A 21272-nucleotide genomic window follows, 5' to 3' on the forward strand; every position below is an offset into this window, starting at 1 on the left:
TCACGTATGTACCATTGACTGTAGCCATTACTCTGTTATATTGTATTGTAACCCCCTTTCAGCAATAATACGCTGTGGTGTCGGAACCCAGCAGTTTAATTACAATCTGGTGTCGTGTCCTCCTTGCCCTGCTAAGGTTTAAAGTGTATTATCATTGCATTGCATAGCTGTTAAGGGTTTGCGGTGTATCTCTGGGTGTGTACGCGCTGTGTGTACTTTGTACCGTCAGCGCGGCGTTTGTACGCAAAGCTAATAGCGTACAAAGTACGTAGAGTGTGTATTAAGTATAGCGGCCGCAGCGGCTCCATGGTAAAGTGTATTTAAGGTGTATTTAAGGTATAGCTTTTCATTCCTGTATATAAATCAGCATTATCAGTATCCAGAATCATGCCTAAGAAGGTCAGACGGTAAAGTGTATTTAAGGTGTATTTAAGGTATAGCTTTTCATTCCTGTATATAAATCAGCATTATCAGTATCCAGAATCATGCCTAAGAAGGTCAGACGAGTCGTAGGAACCAACTGCGACTTCGGGATATTGAGAATCCAGCCATGTTGCTAAAACACCTTCAGGGAAAGTGACACGCTGTTCAACAACTGCTCTCGTGATCTCGCTTTTATGAGGAGATCGTCCAAGTACGGGATAATTGTGACACCCTGCTTGCGCAGGAGCACCATAATTTCCGCCATTACTTTGGTGAAAATCCTCGGGGCGTGGAAAGCCCAAACGGCAACGTCTGAAATTGGTAATGACAATCCTGTACCGCAAATCTCAGGTACGCCTGATGAGGTGGATATATGGGAACATGAAGGTATGCATCCTTTATGTCCAGGGATACCATAAAATCCCTCCCTTCTAGGCTGACGATGACCGCTCTGAGCGATTCCATCTTGAACTTGAACCTTTTCAAGTATAGGTTCAAGGATTTTTAATTTAAAATGGGTCTGACCGAACCGTCCGGTTTCGGGACTACAAACAGGGTTGAGTAATATCCCCTCCCTTGTTGAAGTAGGGGAACTGTGACCACCACCTGTTGAAGATACAATTTGTGAATTGCATTTAACACTATCTCCCTTTCTGGGGGAGAAGCCGGTAGGGCCGATTTGAAAAACCGGCGAGGAGGCACCTCTTCGAATTCCAGCGTGTAACCCTAAGAAACAATTTCTATTGCCCAGGGATCCACCTGTGAGTGAACCCAGATGTGGCTGAAAAGTCGAAGACGTGCCCCCACTGGGGCGAACTCCCTTAGCGGAGCCCCAGCGCCATGCGGTGGATTTAGTAGAGGCCGGGGAGGACTTCTGTTCCTGGGAACTAGCTGTTTTGTGCAGCTTTTTCCCTCTGCCCTTACCTCTGGCAAGAAAGGACGCTCCTCGAACTCTTTTGTTTCTCTGTGACCGAAAGGACTGCATTTGATAATGTGGCGCTTTCTTAGGCTGTGAGGGAATATAAGGCAAAAAATTTGATTTACCTGCCGTAGCTGTGGAGACCAGGTCCGAGAGACCTTCCCCAAATAATTCCTCACCCCTGCAAGGTAAAACCTCCATATGCCTCTTTGAGTCGGCATCACTTGTCCATGGCCGGGTCCATAGGACTCGTCTAGCAGAAATCGACATATCGTTGACTCTAGAACCCAGTAGGCCAATGTCTCTTTGAGCATCTCTCATATATAAGACAGCATCTTCAATATGTCCTAGGGTCAATAAAATGGTATCCTTATCCAGGGTATCAAGTTCCGTCGATAAGGTATCTGTCCACGCTGCTACAGCGCTACAAACCCAAGCCGACGCTATCGCCGGTCTGAGTAAGGTACCAGAATGTGTGTAAATGGACTTCAAGGTAGCCTCCTGCTTGCGATCAGCAGGATCCCTGAGAATAGCCGTATCTTTTTGGATAAGCGTGTCAACGCTTTGTCAACCCGTGGGGAGGATTCCCACCGTATCCTGTCCTTAGCTGGGAAAGGATGCGCCATAAGAATCCTTTTGGGAATCTGCAGTTTCTTGTCTGGAGATTCCCAAGCCTTTTCAAATAACTCTTTCAGCTCATGAGATGGGGGAAAGGTGACCTCAGGCTTCTTTCCCTTATACATGTGTACCCTCGTGTCAGGGACAGGGGGTTCCTCCGTGATATGCAAAACATCTTTTATGGCAATAATCATATATTGAATACTTTTAGCCAATTTTGGCTGTAACTTTGCATCATCGTAGTCGACACTGGAGTCAGAATCCGTGTCGGTATTAGTGTCTGCTAATTGGGATAGTGTGCGCTTTTGAGACCCCGAAGGTCCCTGCGACATAGGGACAGGCAGGGGTTGACTCCCTGGCTGTTCCCTTGCCTCAGCTTTGTCCAACCTTTTGGGCAATAAATTAACATTAGCACTTAAAACATTCCACATATCATCCACCCAGTCAGGTGTCGGTGTTGCCGACGGAGACACCACAATCATTTGCTCCACCTCCTCCATAGGAGAGCCTTCCACCTCAGACATGCCGACACACGCGTACCGACACACCACACATTCAGGGAATCCTCAAATCTGGAGACAGTTCCCCCACAAGGCCCTTTGGAGAGAGAGAGAGAGAGTATGCCAGCACACATCCAGCGCTAATGACCCAGGAAAAAACACACAATATGTTTACCCAGACAGCGCTTGTATTCATGTATTTGTGCCAAAATATGTGCCCCCCCCCCTTCTTTAAAACCCTCTTTCACCGTGTAAGCAGGGGAGAGTCCGGGGAGCTTCCTCTCAGCGCTGTGCTGTGGAGAAAATGGCGCTGGTGAGTGCTGAGGAACAAGCTCCGCCCCCTCAGCGGCGGGCTTCGGTCCCGCAAAAATATAAAAAAAACTGGAGGGGGCTCTTTTATATACAGTGCCTAGCTGTATATATGTACTTTTGCTAGATATGGAGGTTCACATTGCTGCCCAGGGCGCCCCCCCTGCGCCCTGCACCCTTACAGTGACTGCCGTGTGTGAGCTGTGTGGGAGCAATGCGTTACCTCTATGAAGATCTGAAGTCTTCTGCCGCCTCTGAAGTCTTCTTTCTTCTCATACTCACCCGGCTTCTATCTTCCGGCTCTGCGAGGAGGACGGCGGCGCGGCTCTGGGACGGACGGCGAGGGTGAGACCTGCGTTCCGTTCCCTCTGGAGCTAATGGTGTCCAGTAGCCTAAGAAACAGAGCCTAACATTAAAGTAGGTCTGTTTCTCTCCCCTCAGTCCCTCGATGCAGGGAGTCTGTTGCCAGCAATGCTCCCTGAAAATAAAAAAACCTAACAAAATACTTTCTTTTCAGGAAACTCAGGAGAGCTCCCTGTAATGCACCCAGTCTCCTCTGGGCACAGTAATAAACTGAGGTCTGGAGGAGGGGCATAGAGGGAGGAGCCAGTGCACACCCATACCTAGAGTTTTTTCTTAGTGCCCATGTCTCCTGCGGAGCCCGTCTATCCCCATGGTCCTTACGGAGTCCCCAGCATCCTCTAGGACGTAAGAGAAATATAATGTACGGAGGGTTATATACAGTGTATGTAGGTAGGGTTATATATACACAGTGTAAATATAATGTATGGAGGGTTATATACAGTGTATGTAGGTAGGGTTATATATACACATAGTAAATATAATGTATGGAGGGTTATATACAGTGTATGTAGGTAGGGTTATATATACACAGTGTAAATATAATGTATGGAGGGTTATATACAGTGTATGTAGGTAGGGTTATATAGTATATATACACATAGTAAATATAATGTATGGAGGGTTATATACAGTGTATGTAGGTAGGGTTATATATACATAGTAAATATAATGTATGGAGGGTTATATACAGTGTATGTAGGTAGGGTTATATATACACAGTAAATATAATGTATGGAGGGTTATATACAGTGTATGTAGGTAGGGTTATATATACACAGTAAATATAATGTATGGAGGGTTATATACACTGTATGTAGATAGGGTTATATATACACATAGTAAATATAATGTATGGAGGGTTATATACAGTGTATGTAGATAGGGTTATATATACACATAGTAAATATAATGTATGGAGGGTTATATACAGTGTATGTAGATAGGGTTATATATACACATAGTAAATATAATGTATGGAGGGTTATATACAGTGTATGTAGGTAGGGTTATATATACACATAGTAAATATAATGTATGGAGGGTTATATACAGTGTATGTAGGTAGGGTTATATATACCCAGTGTAAATATAATGTATGGAGGGTTATATACAGTGTATGTAGGTAGGGTTATATATACACATAGTAAATATAATGTATGGAGGGTTATATACAGTGTATGTAGGTAGGGTTATATATACACTGTGTAAATATAATGTATGGAGGGTTATATACAGTGTATGTAGGTAGGGTTATATATACACAGTGTAAATATAATGTATGGAGGGTTATATACAGTGTATGTAGGTAGGGTTATATATACACATAGTAAATGTAATGTATGGAGGGTTATATACAGTGTATGTAGGTAGGGTTATATATACACAGTGTAAATATAATGTATGGAGGGTTATATACAGTGTATGTAGGTAGGGTTATATATACACAGTGTAAATATAATGTATGGAGGGTTATATACAGTGTATGTAGGTAGGGTTATATATACACAGTGTAAATATAATGTATGGAGGGTTATATACAGTGTATGTAGGTAGGGTTATATATACACAGTGTAAATATAATGTATGGAGGGTTATATACAGTGTATGTAGATAGGGTTATATATACACACAGTAAATATAATGTATGGAGGGTTATATACAGTGTATGTAGGTAGGGTTATATATACACAGTGTAAATATAATGTATGGAGGGTTATATACAGTGTATGTAGGTAGGGTTATATATACACATAGTAAATGTAATGTATGGAGGGTTATATACAGTGTATGTAGATAGGGTTATATATACATAGTGTAAATGTAATGTATGGAGGGTTATATACAGTGTATGTAGATAGGGTTATATATACACATAGTAAATATAATGTATGGAGGGTTATATACAGTGTATGTAGATAGGGTTATATATACACATAGTAAATATAATGTATGGAGGGTTATATACAGTGTATGTAGATAGGGTTATATATACACATAGTAAATATAATGTATGGAGGGTTATATACAGTGTATGTAGATAGGGTTATATATATACATAGTGTAAATGTAATGTATGGAGGGTTATATACAGTGTATGTAGATAGGGTTATATATACATAGTGTAAATGTAATGTATGGAGGGTTATATACAGTGTATGTAGATAGGGTTATATATACACAGTGTAAATATAATGTATGGAGGGTTATATACAGTGTATGTAGGTAGGGTTATATATACACATAGTAAATATAATGTATGGAGGGTTATATACAGTGTATGTAGGTAGGGTTATATATACACAGTGCAAATATAATGTATGGAGGGTTATATACAGTGTATGTAGGTAGGGTTATATATACACAGTGTAAATATAATGTATGGAGGGTTATATACAGTGTATGTAGGTAGGGTTATATATACACAGTGTAAATATAATGTATGGAGGGTTATATAGTGTATGTAGGTAGGGTTATATATACACAGTGTAAATATAATGTATGGAGGGTTATATACAGTGTATGTAGGTAGGGTTATATATACACAGTGTAAATATAATGTATGGAGGGTTATATACAGTGTATGTAGGTAGGGTTATATATACACAGTAAATATAATGTATGGAGGGCTATATACAGTGTATGTAGGTAGGGTTATATATATACAGTGTAAATATAATGTATGGAGGGTTATATACAGTGTATGTAGGTAGGGTTATATATACACATAGTAAATGTAATGTATGGAGGGTTATATACAGTGTATGTAGATAGGGTTATATATACATAGTGTAAATGTAATGTATGGAGGGTTATATACAGTGTATGTAGATAGGGTTATATATACACATAGTACATATAATGTATGGAGGGTTATATACAGTGTATGTAGATAGGGTTATATATACACATAGTAAATATAATGTATGGAGGGTTATATACAGTGTATGTAGATAGGGTTATATATACACATAGTAAATATAATGTATGGAGGGTTATATACAGTGTATGTAGGTAGGGTTATATATACATAGTGTAAATATAATGTATGGAGGGTTATATACAGTGTATGTAGATAGGGTTATATATACATAGTGTAAATGTAATGTATGGAGGGTTATATACAGTGTATGTAGGTAGGGTTATATATACACATAGTAAATATAATGTATGGAGGGTTATATACACTGTATGTAGGTAGGGTTATGTATACACAGTGTAAATATAATGTATGGAGGGTTATATACAGTGTATGTAGGTAGGGTTATATATACACATAGTAAATATAATGTATGGAGGGTTATATACAGTGTATGTAGATAGGGTTATATATACACATAGTAAATATAATGTATGGAGGGTTATATACAGTGTATGTAGGTAGGGTTATATATACACAGAGTAAATATAATGTATGGAGGGTTATATACAGTGTATGTAGATAGGGTTATATATACATAGTGTAAATGTAATGTATGGAGGGTTATATACAGTGTATGTAGGTAGGGTTATATATACACATAGTAAATATAATGTATGGAGGGTTATATACACTGTATGTAGGTAGGGTTATGTATACACAGTGTAAATATAATGTATGGAGGGTTATATACAGTGTATGTAGGTAGGGTTATATATACACATAGTAAATATAATGTATGGAGGGTTATATACAGTGTATGTAGATAGGGTTATATATACACATAGTAAATATAATGTATGGAGGGTTATATACAGTGTATGTAGGTAGGGTTATATATACACATAGTAAATATAATGTATGGAGGGTTATATACAGTGTATGTAGATAGGGTTATATATACACATAGTAAATATAATGTATGGAGGGTTATATACAGTGTATGTAGGTAGGGTTATATATACACAGTGTAAATATAATGTATGGAGGGTTATATACAGTGTATGTAGGTAGGGTTATATATACACATAGTAAATATAATGTATGGAGGGTTATATACAGTGTATGTAGGTAGGGTTATATATACATAGTAAATATAATGTATGGAGGGTTATATACAGTGTATGTAGGTAGGGTTATATATACACATAGTAAATGTAATGTATGGAGGGTTATATACAGTGTATGTAGGTAGGGTTATATATACACAGTGTAAATATAATGTATGGAGGGTTATATACAGTGTATGTAGGTAGGGTTATATATACACAGTGTAAATATAATGTATGGAGGGTTATATACAGTGTATGTAGATAGGGTTATATATACACATAGCAAATATAATGTATGGAGGGTTATATACAGTGTATGTAGGTAGGGTTATATATACACAGTAAATATAATGTATGGAGGGTTATATACAGTGCATGTAGGTAGGGTTATATATACACAGTAAATATAATGTATGGAGGGTTATATACAGTGCATGTAGATAGGGTTATATATACACATAGTAAATATAATGTATGGAGGGTTATATACAGTGTATGTAGGTAGGGTTATATATACACATAGTAAATATAATGTATGGAGGGTTATATACAGTGTATGTAGGTAGGGTTATATATACACAGTAAATATAATGTATGGAGGGTTATATACAGTGCATGTAGGTAGGGTTATATATACACATAGTAAATATAATGTATGGAGGGTTATATACAGTGCATGTAGGTAGGGTTATATATACACATAGTAAATATAATGTATGGAGGGTTATATACAGTGCATGTAGGTAGGGTTATATAATATATATATACAGTAAATATAATGTATGGAGGGTTATATACAGTGTATGTAGATAGGGTTATATATACATAGTGTAAATATAATGTATGGAGGGTTATTACTGCCCCCCTCCCCGGTGGTGGTGAAGAGGAGGAGGAGGAAGAGGAAGGCTCCCCTCAGTCACAGTGCTGCCGCTGTATGTACTGCTCTGCTCTCTCTCCCGCCCCCGCCTCCTCCTCTCTCCCCCCGCCCTCTCTCCCCGGCTCCAGCTCCCCCTCCCCGGCCGGCGGTGACTCCCAGGCTCGGGCGGAGAGAGGCCGCCTGATATCAGCGCATACAGGCCGGAGCCAGGCACACGGAGACCGGCAGAGGAGCCGCAGAGCGGGCGGCAGGGAAGCAGCAGCACGGTGAGTATTCCCCCGGAGCGGCCTCCAACCGGCCCGGCTGCCCCTTTGTCTCCAGCTCCATCCGGCCTGTGAGAGCCTCCGTGTCCCGGGGTACAAGGGATAATATCCCCCTCCTACTGTACACACAGCCCGGATACTGCTCCCATACCTCCTGCCCGCCCATACACTGCATTACTATATACATACATATACATACACTGCATTACTATATATATATACATATACATACACTGCATTACTCTATATATATATATATATATATATATATATATATATACATACACTGCATTACTATGTACATACATATACATACACTGCATTACTACACATATATACATACACTGCATTACTACATACATACATACATACACTGCATTACTATATACATACATATACATACACTGCATTGCTACACATATATCCATACACTGCATTACTATATACATACATATACATACACTGCATTACTACACATATATACATACACTGCATTACTATATACATATACATACACTGCATTACTATATACATGTACATACACTGCATTACTACATACATATATATATATATATATATATATATATATATACATATACATACACTGCATTACTATATACATACATATACATACACTGCATTACTACACATATATACATACACTGCATTACTATATACATACATATATACATACACTGCATTACTATATATATACATATACATACACTGCATTACTATATACATACATTGCATTACTATATACATACATATACATACATTGCATTACTGTACATACATACATACATACATACATATACATACATTGCATTACTATATACATACATACATACATACATATACATACATTGCATTACTATATACATACATATACATATATTGCATTACTATATACATACATATACATACATTGCATTACTATATACATACATCATATACATACACTGCATTACTACACATATATACATACACTGCATTACTATATACATACATATATATACATACATACACTGCATTACTATATATATACATACATACATACATACATACATACATATACATACATTGCATTACTATATACATTTCTCTGACGTCCTAGTGGATGCTGGGAACTCCGTAAGGACCATGGGGAATAGCGGCTCCGCAGGAGACTGGGCACATCTAAAGAAAGCTTTATGACTAGCTGGTGTGCACTGGCTCCTCCCCCTATGACCCTCCTCCAAGCCTCAGTTAGATTTCTGTGCCCGACGAGAAGGGTGCACACTAGGGGCTCTCCTGAGCTCTTTGTGAAAGTTTTAGTTTAGGTTTATTATTTTCAGTGAGACCTGCTGGCAACAGGCTCACTGCATCGTGGGACTAAGGGGAGAAGAAACGGACTCACCTGCGTGCAGAGTGGATCGGGTTTCTTAGGCTACTGGACATTAGCTCCAGAGGGACGATCACAGGTTCAGCCTGGATGGGTCCCGGAGCCGCGCCGCCGGCCCCCTTACAGAGCCAGAAGAGCGAAGAGGTCCGGTGAAATCGGCGGCAGAAGACGATCCTGTCTTCAGATAAGGTAGCGCACAGCACCGCAGCTGTGCGCCATTGCTCTCAGCACACTTCACACTCCGGTCACTGAGGGTGCAGGGCGCTGGGGGGGCAGCGCCCTGAGACGCAATAAATCGATTAAAACCTTATATGGCTAAAATAAATGCATCACATATAACTCCTGGGCTATATGGATGCATTTAACCCCTGCCAAAACATATAAAAAAACGGATGATAAGGACGCCGAGAAAGGGGCGGAGCCTATCTCCTCAGCACACTGGCGCCATTTTCCCTCACAGCTCAGTTGGAGGGAAGCTCCCTGGCTCTTCCCTGCAGTCACTACACTACAGAAAGGGGTTAAAAAAGAGAGGGGGGCACAAATTAGGCGCAGTATAAACAATACAGCAGCTATAAAGGGAAAAACACTTATATAAGGTTATCCCTGTATATATATAGCGCTCTGGTGTGTGCTGGCAAACTCTCCCTCTGTCTCCCCAAAGGGCTAGTGGGTCCTGTCCTCTATCAGAGCATTCCCTGTGTGTGTGCTGTGTGTCGGTACGTTGGTGTCGACATGTATGAGGAGAAAAATGATGTGGAGACGGAGTAGAGTGTCTGTAATAGTGTTGTCACCCCCTAGGGGGTCGACACCTGAGTGGATGTACTGTTGAAATTGCGTGACAGTGTCAACTTTGTATAAAAGACAGTGGTTGACATGAGACAGCCGGCTACTCAGCTTGTGCATGTCCAGACGTCTCATACAGGGGCTTTAAAGCGCCCGTTACCTCAGATACAGACGCCGACACGGATACTGACTCCTGTGTCGACGGTGAAGAGACGACCGTGATTTCCAATAGGGCCACACATTGCATGATTGATGCAATGGAAAATGTTTACACTTTTCTGATAATATGAATACCACCAAAAAAGGGGTATTATGTTTGGTGAGGAAAAACTTCCTGTAGTTTTCCTGAATCTGAAAAATAAAATGAGGTGTGATGATGCGTGGGTTTCCCCCCGATGACAATTGATAATTCTAAAAAGTTATTGTCAGTATACCTTTTCCCGCCAGAGGTTAGGGTGCGTTGGGAAACACCCCCTACAGGGGATAAGGCGCTCACACGCTTGTAAGAACAAGGGCTCTACCCTCTCTTGAGATGGCCGCCCTTAAGGATCCTGCTGATAAAAAGCAGGAGGGTATCCTAAAATGTATTTACACACATACTGGTGTTATACTGCGACCAGCAATCGCCTCAGCCTGGATGTGCAGTGCTGGGTTGGCGTGGTCGTATTCCCTGACTGGAAATATTGATATCCTAGATAAGGACAGTATATTATTGCCTATAGAGCAATTAAAAGATGCATTTCTATATATGCATGATGCACAGCGGAATATTTGCCGACTGGCATCAAGTATAAGTGCGTTGTATTCTACCAGTAAAGTGGTCAGGGATTCCAAACGGCATATTGCCTAAAAAAAGGGGATGTACCCTAGGTCGCCTCTCAAAATAAGACGCCGTATTATCAGGCGCAGTCCTGGTTGGCAAGCGGACAAAAGGGTTCCTCTTTTCTGCTCGTGACAGAGGGAGAGAAAAATGGCTGCAGAGATCAGCCAGTTCCCAGGAACAGAAACCCTTTTCCGCCTCTGCCAAGCCCTCAGTATGACGCTAGGGCTTTACTAGTTGAGGCACGGTGGGGGCCCGTTCTCAGTGAATTTCAGTGCGCAGTGGGCTCACTCGCAAGTAGACCCCTGGATCCTTCAGGTAATATTTCAGGGGTACAAATTGGAATTCGAGACGTATTCCCCTCGCCGTTTCCAAAAGTCTGTTTTACCGACGTCTCCCGCTGACAGGGAGGCAGTTTTGGAAGCCATTCACAAGCTGTATTCCCAGCAGGTGATAATTAAGGTACCCCTCCTGCAACAGGGAACGGGGTATTATTCCACACTATTGTGGTACCGAAGCCAGACGGCTCGGTGAGACCGATTTTAAAATCTAAAATCTTTGAACACTTACATACAGAGGTTCAAATTCAAAATTGAGTCACTCAGAGCAGTGATTGCAAACCTGGAAGAAGGGGACTACATGATGTCTCGGGACATCAAGGAGGCTTACCTTCATGTCAAAATTTGCCCTTCTCACCAAGGGTATCTCAGGTTATGGTACAGAACTGTCACTATCAGTTCAGACGCTGCCGTAGGGATGGTCCACGGCACCCCGGGTCTTTACTGAAGTAATGACCGAAATGATGATATTCCTTCGAAGGAAGGGAATTTTAGTTATCCCTTACTTGGACGATTCCCTGATAAGGGTAAGATCCAGAGAACAGTTGGAGGTCGGTGTAGCACTATCTCAGGTAGTGTTGCGGCAGCACGAGTGGATTCTCAATATGCAAAAATCGCAGCTGGTTCCGACGACTTGTCTTCTGTTCCTAGGGATTATCCTGGACACAGTCCAGAAAGACGGTGTTTCTCCCGGAGGAGAAAGCCAGGGAGTTATCCGAGCTAGTCAGGAACCTCCGAAAACCGAACCAAGTCTCAGTGCATCAATGCACAAGGGTTCTGGGTAAAAATGGTGGCTTCCTACGAAGCAATCCCATTCGGCAGATTCCACACAAGAACTTTCCAGTGGAACCTACTGGACAAATGGTCCGGGTCGCATCTTCAGATGCATCAGCGGATAACCCTGTCACCAAGGACAAGGGTGTCCCTCCTGTGGTGGTTGCAGAGTGCTCATCTTCTAGAGGGCCGCAGATTCGGCATTCAGGACTGGGTCCTGGTGACCACGGATGCCAGCCTGCAAGGCTGGGGAGCAGTCACACAGGGAAGAAATATCCGGGGCTTATGGTCAAGCCTGGAGACATCACTTCACATAATATCCTGGAACTAAGGGCCATTTACAATGCCCTAAGTCAAGCAAAGCCTCTGCTTCAGGGTCAACCGGTATTGATCCAGTCGGACAACACCACGGCTGTCGCCCACGTAAACAGACAGGGCAGCACAAGAAGCAGGAGGGCAATGGCAGAAGCTGCAAGGATTCTCCGCTGGGCGGAAAATCATGTGATAGCACTGTTAGCAGTGTTCATTCCGGGAGTGGACAACTGGGAAGTAGACTTCCTCAGCAGACACGACCTCCACCCGGGGGAGTGGGGACTTCACCCAGAAGTCTTCCAACTGATTGTAAACCGTTGGGAAAAACCAAAGGTGGACATGATGGCGTCCCGTCTTAACAAGAAACTGGACAGATATTGCGCAAGGTCAAGGGACCCTCAGGCAATAGCGGTGGACGCTCTGGTGACACCGTGGGTGTACCAGTCAGTGTATGTGTTCCCTCCTCTGCCTCTCATACCAAAAGTACTGAGAATCATAAGAAGGAGAGGAGTAAGAACGATACTCGTGGTTCCGGATTGGCCAAGAAGGACTTGGTACCCGGAACTTCAAGAGATGCTCACGGAAGACCCGTGGCCTCTACCTTTAAGAAAGGACCTGCTCCAGCAGGGGCCTTGTCTGTTCCAAGACTTACCGCGGCTGCGTTTGACGGCATGGCGGTTGAACGCCGGATCCTGAAGGAAAAAGGCATTCCAGATGAAGTCATCCCTACCCTGGTCAAAGCCAGGAAGGATGTAACCGCAAAACATTATCACCGCATTTGGCGAAAATATGTTGCGTGGTGTGAGGCCAAGAAGGCCCCTACAGAGGAATTTCAACTAGGTCGTTTCCTCCATTTCCTGCAGACAGGACTGTCTATGGGCCTAAAATTAGGGTCCATTAAGGTTCAAATTTCGGCCCTGTCGATTTTCTTCCAGAAAGAACTGGCTTCAGTACCTGAAGTTCAGACATTTGTAAAAGGGGTACTGCATATACAACCTCCTTTTGTGCCTCCAGTGGCACCTTGGGATCTCAATGTTGTTTTGAGGTTCCTTAAGTCACATTGGTTTGAACCACTCACCACTGTGGACTTAAAATATCTCACATGGAAGGTGACGATGCTGTTAGCCCTGGCTTCAGCCAGGCGTGTGTCAGAATTGGCGGCTTTATCATATAAAAGCCCTTACTTAATTTTTCATTCTGACAGGGCAGAATTGAGGACTCGTCCTCAATTTCTCCCTAAGGTGTTTTCTGCTTTTCACATGAACCAACCTATTGTGGTGCCTGCGGCTACTAGGGACTTGGAGGACTCCAAGTTACTTGACGTTGTCAGGGCCCTGAAAATATATGTTTCCAGGACGGCTGGAGTCAGAAAGTCTGACTCTCTGTTTATCCTGTATGCACCCAACAAGCTGGGTGCTCCTGCTTCTAAGCAGACTATTGCTCGTTGGATTTGTAGTACAATTCAGCTTGCACATTCTGTGGCAGGCCTGCCACAGCCAAAATCTGTAAAAGCCCATTCCACAAGGAAAGTGGGCTCATCTTGGGCGGCTGCCCGAGGGGTCTCGGCTTTACAACTTTGCCGAGCAGCTACTTGGTCAGGGGCAAACACGTTTGCTAAATTCTACAAATTTGATACCCTGGCTGAGGAGGACCTGGAGTTCTCTCATTCGGTGCTGCAGAGTCATCCGCACTCTCCCGCCCGTTTGGGAGCTTTGGTATAATCCCCATGGTCCTTACGGAGTTCCCAGCATCCACTAGGACGTCAGAGAAAATAAGAATTTACTTACCGATAATTCTATTTCTCATAGTCCGTAGTGGATGCTGGGCGCCCATCCCAAGTGCGGATTGTCTGCAATACTTGTACATAGTTATTGTTAACTAAATCGGGTTATTGTTGTTGTGAGCCATCTTTTCAGAGGCTCCTTCGTTGTTATCATACTGTTAACTGGGTTCAGATCACAAGTTGTACGGTGTGATTGGTGTGGCTGGTATGAGTCTTACCCGGGATTCAATATCCTTCCTTATTATGTACGCTCGTCCGGGCACAGTATCCTAACTGAGGCTTGGAGGAGGGTCATAGGGGGAGGAGCCAGTGCACACCAGCTAGTCCTAAAGCTTTCTTTAGATGTGCCCAGTCTCCTGCGGAGCCGCTATTCCCCATGGTCCTTACGGAGTGCCCAGCATCCACTACGGACTATGAGAAATAGAATTATCGGTAAGTAAATTCTTATTATACATACACTGCATTACTATATACATACATTGCATTACTATATACATACATTGCATTACTATATATATAATAAGAATTTACTTACCGATAATTCTATTTCTCGGAGTCCGTAGTGGATGCTGGGGTTCCTGAAAGGACCATGGGGAATAGCGGCTCCGCAGGAGACAGGGCACAAAAAGTAAAGCTTTAGGATCAGGTGGTGTGCACTGGCTCCTCCCCCTATGACCCTCCTCCAAGCCAGTTAGGTACTGTGCCCGGACGAGCGTACACAATAAGGGAGGAATTTTGAATCCCGGGTAAGACTCATACCAGCCACACCAATCACACCGTACAACTTGTGATCTAAACCCAGTTAACAGTATGATAACAGCGGAGCCTCTGAAAAGATGGCTCACAACAATAATAACCCGATTTTTGTAACTATGTACAAGTATTGCAGATAATCCGCACTTGGGATGGGCGCCCAGCATCCACTACGGACTCCGAGAAATAGAATTATCGGTAAGTAAATTCTTATTTTCTCTATCGTCCTAGTGGATGCTGGGGTTCCTGAAAGGACCATGGGGATTATACCAAAGCTCCCAAACGGGCGGGAGAGTGCGGATGACTCTGCAGCACCGAATGAGAGAACTCCAGGTCCTCTTTTGCCAGGATATCAAATTTGTAGAATTTTACAAACGTGTTCTCCCCTGACCACGTAGCTGCTCGGCAGAGTTGTAATGCCGAGACCTCTCGGGCAGCCGCCCAAGATGAGCCCACCTTCCTTGTGGAATGGGCCTTAACCGATTTAGACTGTGGCAGGCCTGCCTCAGAATGTGCAAGTTGAATTGTGTTACAAATCCAACGAGCAATCGACTGCTTAGAAGCAGGCGCACCCAACTTGTTGGGTGCATACAGTATAAACAGCGAGTCAGATTTTCTGACTCCAGCTGTCCTGGAATATATTTTCAGGGCCCTGACAACTTCTAGCAACTTGGAGTCCTCCAAGTCCCTAGTAGGTGCAAGGCACCACAATAAGCTGGTTCAGGTGAAACACTGACACCACCTTAGGGAGAGAACTGGGGACGAGTCCGCAGCTCTGCCCTGTCCGAATGGACAAACAGATATGGGCTTTTTTGAGAAAAAACCACCAATTTGACACTCGCCTGGTCCAGGCCAGGGCCAAGAGCATGGTCACTTTTTATGTGAGATGCTGCAAATCCACATATTTGACTGGTTTTAAACCAATGTGATTTGAGAAATCCCAGAACTACGTTGAGATCCCACAGTGCCACTGGAGGCACAAAAAAGGGGTTTGTATATGCAATACTCCCTTGACAAACTTCTGGACTTCAGGAACTGAAGCCAATTCTTTCTGGAAGAAAATTTACAGGGCCGAATTTGAACCTTAATGGACCCCAATTTGAGGCCCATAGACACTCCTGTTTGCAGGAAATGCAGGAAACGACCGAGTTGAAATTTCTTTGTGGGGCCTTCCTGGCCTCACACCACGCAACAAATTTTCGCCACACGTGGTGATAATGTTGTGCGGTCACCTCCTTTCTGGCTTTGACCAGGGTAGGAATGACCTCTTCCGGAATGCCTTTTTTCCCTTAGGATCCGGCTTTCCATCGCCATGCCGACAAACGCAGCTGCGGTAAGTCTTGGAACAGACATGGTACTTGCTGAAGCAAGTCCCTTCTTAGCGGCAGAGGCCATAAGACCTCTGTAAGCATCTCTTGAAGTTCCGGGTACCAAGTCCTTCTTGGCCAATCCGGAGCCATGAGTATAGTTCTTACTCCTCTACGTCTTATAATTCTCAGCACCTTAGGTATGAGAAGCAGAGGAGGGAACACATACACCGACTGGTACACCCACGGTGTTACCAGAACGTCCACATCTGTTGCCTGAGGGTCCCTTGACCTGGCGCAATACCTGTCCCGTTTTTTGTTCAGACGGGACGCCATCATGTCCACCTTTGGTATTTCCCAACGGTTTACAATCATGTGGAAAAAACTTCTCAATGAAGTTTCCACTCTCCCGGGTGGAGGTCGTGCTGAGGAAGTCTGCTTCCCAGTTTCCATTCCCGGGATGAAAAACTGCTGACAGTGTTATCACATGATTTTCCGCCCAGCGAAAAGTCCTTGCAGTTTCTGCCATTGCCCTCCTGCTTCTTGTGTCGCCCTGTCTGTTTACGTGGGCGACTGCCGTGATGTTTTTCCCACTGGATCAATACCGGCTGACCTTGAAGCAGAGGTCTTGCTAAGCTTAGAGCATTATAAATTTACCCTTAGCTCCAGTATATTTATGTGGAGAAAAGTCTCCATACTTGATCACACTCCCTGGAAATTTTTCCCTTGTGTGACTGCTCCCCAGCCTCTCAGGCTGGGCTCCGTGGTTACCAGCATCCAATCCTGAATGCCGAATCTGCGGCCCTCTAGAAGATGAGCACTCTATAACCACCACAGGAGAGACACCCTTGTCCTTGGATATTGGGTTATCCGCTGATGCATCTGAAGATGCGATCCGGACCATTTGTCCAGCAGATCCCACTGAAAAGTTCTTACGTGAAATCTGCCGAATGGAATTGCTTCGTAGGAAGCCACCATTTTTACCAGGACCCTTGTGCAATGATGCACTGTTTTTAGGAGGTTCCTGACTTGCTCGGATAACTCCCTGGCTTTCTCTTCCGGGAGAAACACCTTTTTCTGGACTGTGTCCAGAATCATCCCTAGGCACAGCAGACGTGTCGTCGGGATCAGCTGCGATTTTGGAATATTTAGAATCCACCCGTGCTGATTGTAGCAGTATCCGAGATAGTGCTACTCCGACCTCCAACTGTTCCCTGGACTATGCCCCTATCAGGAGATCGTCCAAGTAAGGGATAATTAAGACGCCTTTTCTTCGAAGAAGAATCATCAATTCGGCCATTACCTTGGTAAAGACCCCGGGGTGCCGTGGACAATCCAAACGGCAGCGTCTGAAACTGATGGTGACAGTTCTGCACCACGAACCTGAGGTACCCTTAGTGAGAAGGGCAAATTTGGGACATAGAGGTAAGCATCCCTGATGTCCCGGGACACTATATAGTCCCCTTCTTCCTGGTTCGTTATCACTGCTCTGAGTGACTTCATCTTAATTTGAACCTTTGTAAGTGTTCAAAAAATTTTTTTTAGAATAAGTCTCACCTAGCCTTCTGGCTTCAGTACCACAATATAGTGTGGAATAATACCCCTTTTCTGTAGTAGGAGGGGTAATTTAATTGTCACCTGCTGGGAACACAGCTTGTGAATTTTTTTTCCATACTACCTCCTTGTCGGAGGGAGACTTGGTAAAGCAGACTTCAGGAGCCTGCGAAGGGGAAACGTCTCGACATTCCCATCTGTACCCCCGGGATACTACTTGTAGGATCCAGGGGTCCTGTACGGTCTCAGCGCCATGCTGAGAACTTGTCAGACGCGGTGGAACGCTTCTGTTCCTGGGAATAGGCTGCCTGTTGCAGTCTTCTTCCCTTTCCTCTATCCCTGGGCAGATATGATCTTATAGGGACGAGAGGACTGAGGCTGAAAAGACGGTGTCTTTTTCTGCAGAGATGTGACTTAGGGTAAAAAACGGTGGATTTTCCAGCAGTTGCCGTGACCACCAGGTCCGATGGACCGACCCCAAACAAGTCCTCTTCCTTTATACGGCTATACTGTGCCGTTTGGAATCTGCATCACCTGACCACTGTCGTGTCCATAACATCTTCTGGCAGTTATGGACATCGCGTTTATTCATGATGCCAGAGTGCAAATATCCCTCTGTGCATCTCGCATATATAGAAATGCTCTATAGTCAATAAAATACTGTCCCTGTCAAGGGTATCAATATTTTTAGTCAGGGAATCCGACCAAGCCACCCTAGCTCTGCACATCCAGGCTGAGGCGATCGCTGGCCGCAGTATAACACCAGTATGTGTGTATATACTTTTTATTATATTTTCCAGCCTTGTCAGCTGGTCCTTGAGGACGGCCCTATCTATAGACGGTACCGCCACTTGTTTTGATAAGCGTGTGAGCGCCTTATCCACCTTAAGGGGTGTTTCCCAACGCGCCCTAACTTCTGGCGGGAAAGGGTATACCGCCCATAATTTTCTATCGGGGGGAACCCACGCATCATCACACACTTTATTTAATTTATCTGATTCAGGAAAAACTATGGTAGTTTTTTCACATCCCACATAATACCCTCTTTTGTGGTACTTGTAGTATCAGAAATACGTAACACCTCCTTCATTGCCTTTAACGTGTGGCCCTAATAAGGAATACGTTTGTTTATTCACCGTCGACACTGGATTCAGTGTCCCTGTCTGTGTCTGTGTCGACCGACTAAAGTAAACGGGCGTTTTAAAACCCTTGACGGTGTTTTTGAGACGTCTGGACCGTACTAATTGTTTGTCGGCCGTCTCATGTCGTCAACCGACCTTGCAGCGTGTTGACATTATCACGTAATTTCCTAAATAAGCCATCCATTCCGGTGTCGACTCCCTAGAGAGTGACATCACCATTACAGGCAATTGCTCCGCCTCCTCACCAACATCGTCCTCCTACCTGTCGACACACACGTACCGACACACAGCACACACACAGGGAATGCTCTGATAGAGGACAGGACCCACTAGCCCTTTGGAGAGACAGAGGGAGAGTTTGCCAGCACACACCAAAAACGCTATAATTATATAGGGACAACCTTATATAAGTGTTTTCCCTTATAGCATCTTAATATATATATATAAGCATATCGCCAAATTAGTGCCCCCCCTCTCTGTTTTAACCCTGTTTCTGTAGTGCAGTGCAGGGGAGAGCCTGGGAGCCTTCCCTCCAGCCTTTCTGTGAGGGAAAATGGCGCTGTGTGCTGAGGAGATAGGCCCCGCCCCTTTTTCGGCGGCCTCGTCTCCCGCTCTTAACGGATTCTGGCAGGGGTTAAATATCTCCATATAGCCTCCGGAGGCTATATGTGAGGTATTTTTAGCCAAAATAGGTATTCATTTGCCTCCCAGGGCGCCCCCCTCCCAGCGCCCTGCACCCTCAGTGACTGCCGTGTGAAGTGTGCTGAGAGGAAAATGGCGCACAGCTGCAGTGCTGTGCGCTACCTTTAGAAGACTGAGGAGTCTTCTGCCGCCGATTCTGGACCTCTTCTTACTTCAGCATCTGCAAGGGGGCCGGCGGCAAGGCTCCGGTGACCATCCAGGCTGTACCTGTGATCGTCCCTCTGGAGCTGATGTCCAGTAGCCAAGAAGCCAATCCATCCTGCACGCAGGTGAGTTCACTTCTCCCCTAAGTCCCTCGTTGCAGTGATCCTGTTGCCAGCAGGACTCACTGTAAAATAAAAAACCTAAGCTAAACTTTCCTAAGCAGCTCTTTAGGAGAGCCACCTAGATTGCACCCTTCTCGGCCGGGCACAAAATCTAACTGGCTTGGAGGAGGGTCATAGGGGGAGGAGCCAGTGCACACCACCTGATCCTAAAGCTTTACTTTTTGTGCCCTGTCTCCTGCGGAGCCGCTATTCCCCATGGTCCTTTCAGGAACCCCAGCATCCACTAGGACGATAGAGAAATATATATATATATATATATATATATATATACACATACATATACATACATTGCATTACTATATACATACATCATATACATACACTGCATTACTATATACATACATATACATACATACATTGTATTACTATATACATACATCATATACATACACTGCATTACTATATACATACATATACATACATTGCATTTCTATATACATACATCATATACATACACTGCATTACTATATACTGTACATACATATACATACATTGCATTACTATATACATACATATACATACACTGCATTACTATATACATACATATACATACATTGCATTACTATATACATACACTGCATTACTATATACATACATTGCATTACTATATATATACATACATATATATACATACACTGCATTACTATATACATACATATACATACATTGCATTACTATATACATACATTGCATTACTATATACATACATCATATACATACACTGCATTACTATATATATACATACATACATATACATACATTGCATTACTATATACATACATATACATACATTGCATTACTATATACATACATCATATACATACACTGCATTACTATATACATACATTGCATTACTATATACATACATATACATACATTGCATTACTATATACATACATATACATACACTGCATTACTATATATATATACATACATTGCATTACTATATACATACATCATATACAAACACTGCATTACTATATACATACATATACATAGCATTACTATATACATACATCATATACATACACTGCATTACTATATACATACATT

General features: G+C 43.2%; 1 protein-coding gene across 1 annotated transcript in view; it reads left to right on the top strand.

Moving 5' to 3' along the window:
- The first annotated feature begins 7985 nt into the window (after positions 1-7985).
- Positions 7986-21272, top strand: part of CTNNBIP1 (catenin beta interacting protein 1) — a 49457-nt gene continuing 36170 nt past the window's right edge. The window contains exon 1 of the mRNA XM_063943833.1: positions 7986-8244. Within this exon, the coding sequence (XP_063799903.1) occupies positions 8036-8244 (209 nt within the window). The 5' untranslated portion in view covers positions 7986-8035. The remainder of the gene's footprint in view (positions 8245-21272) is intronic.

This window comes from Pseudophryne corroboree, chromosome 10 (assembly GCF_028390025.1).
Source record: "Pseudophryne corroboree isolate aPseCor3 chromosome 10, aPseCor3.hap2, whole genome shotgun sequence".
Lineage (NCBI taxonomy): Eukaryota > Metazoa > Chordata > Amphibia > Anura > Myobatrachidae > Pseudophryne > Pseudophryne corroboree.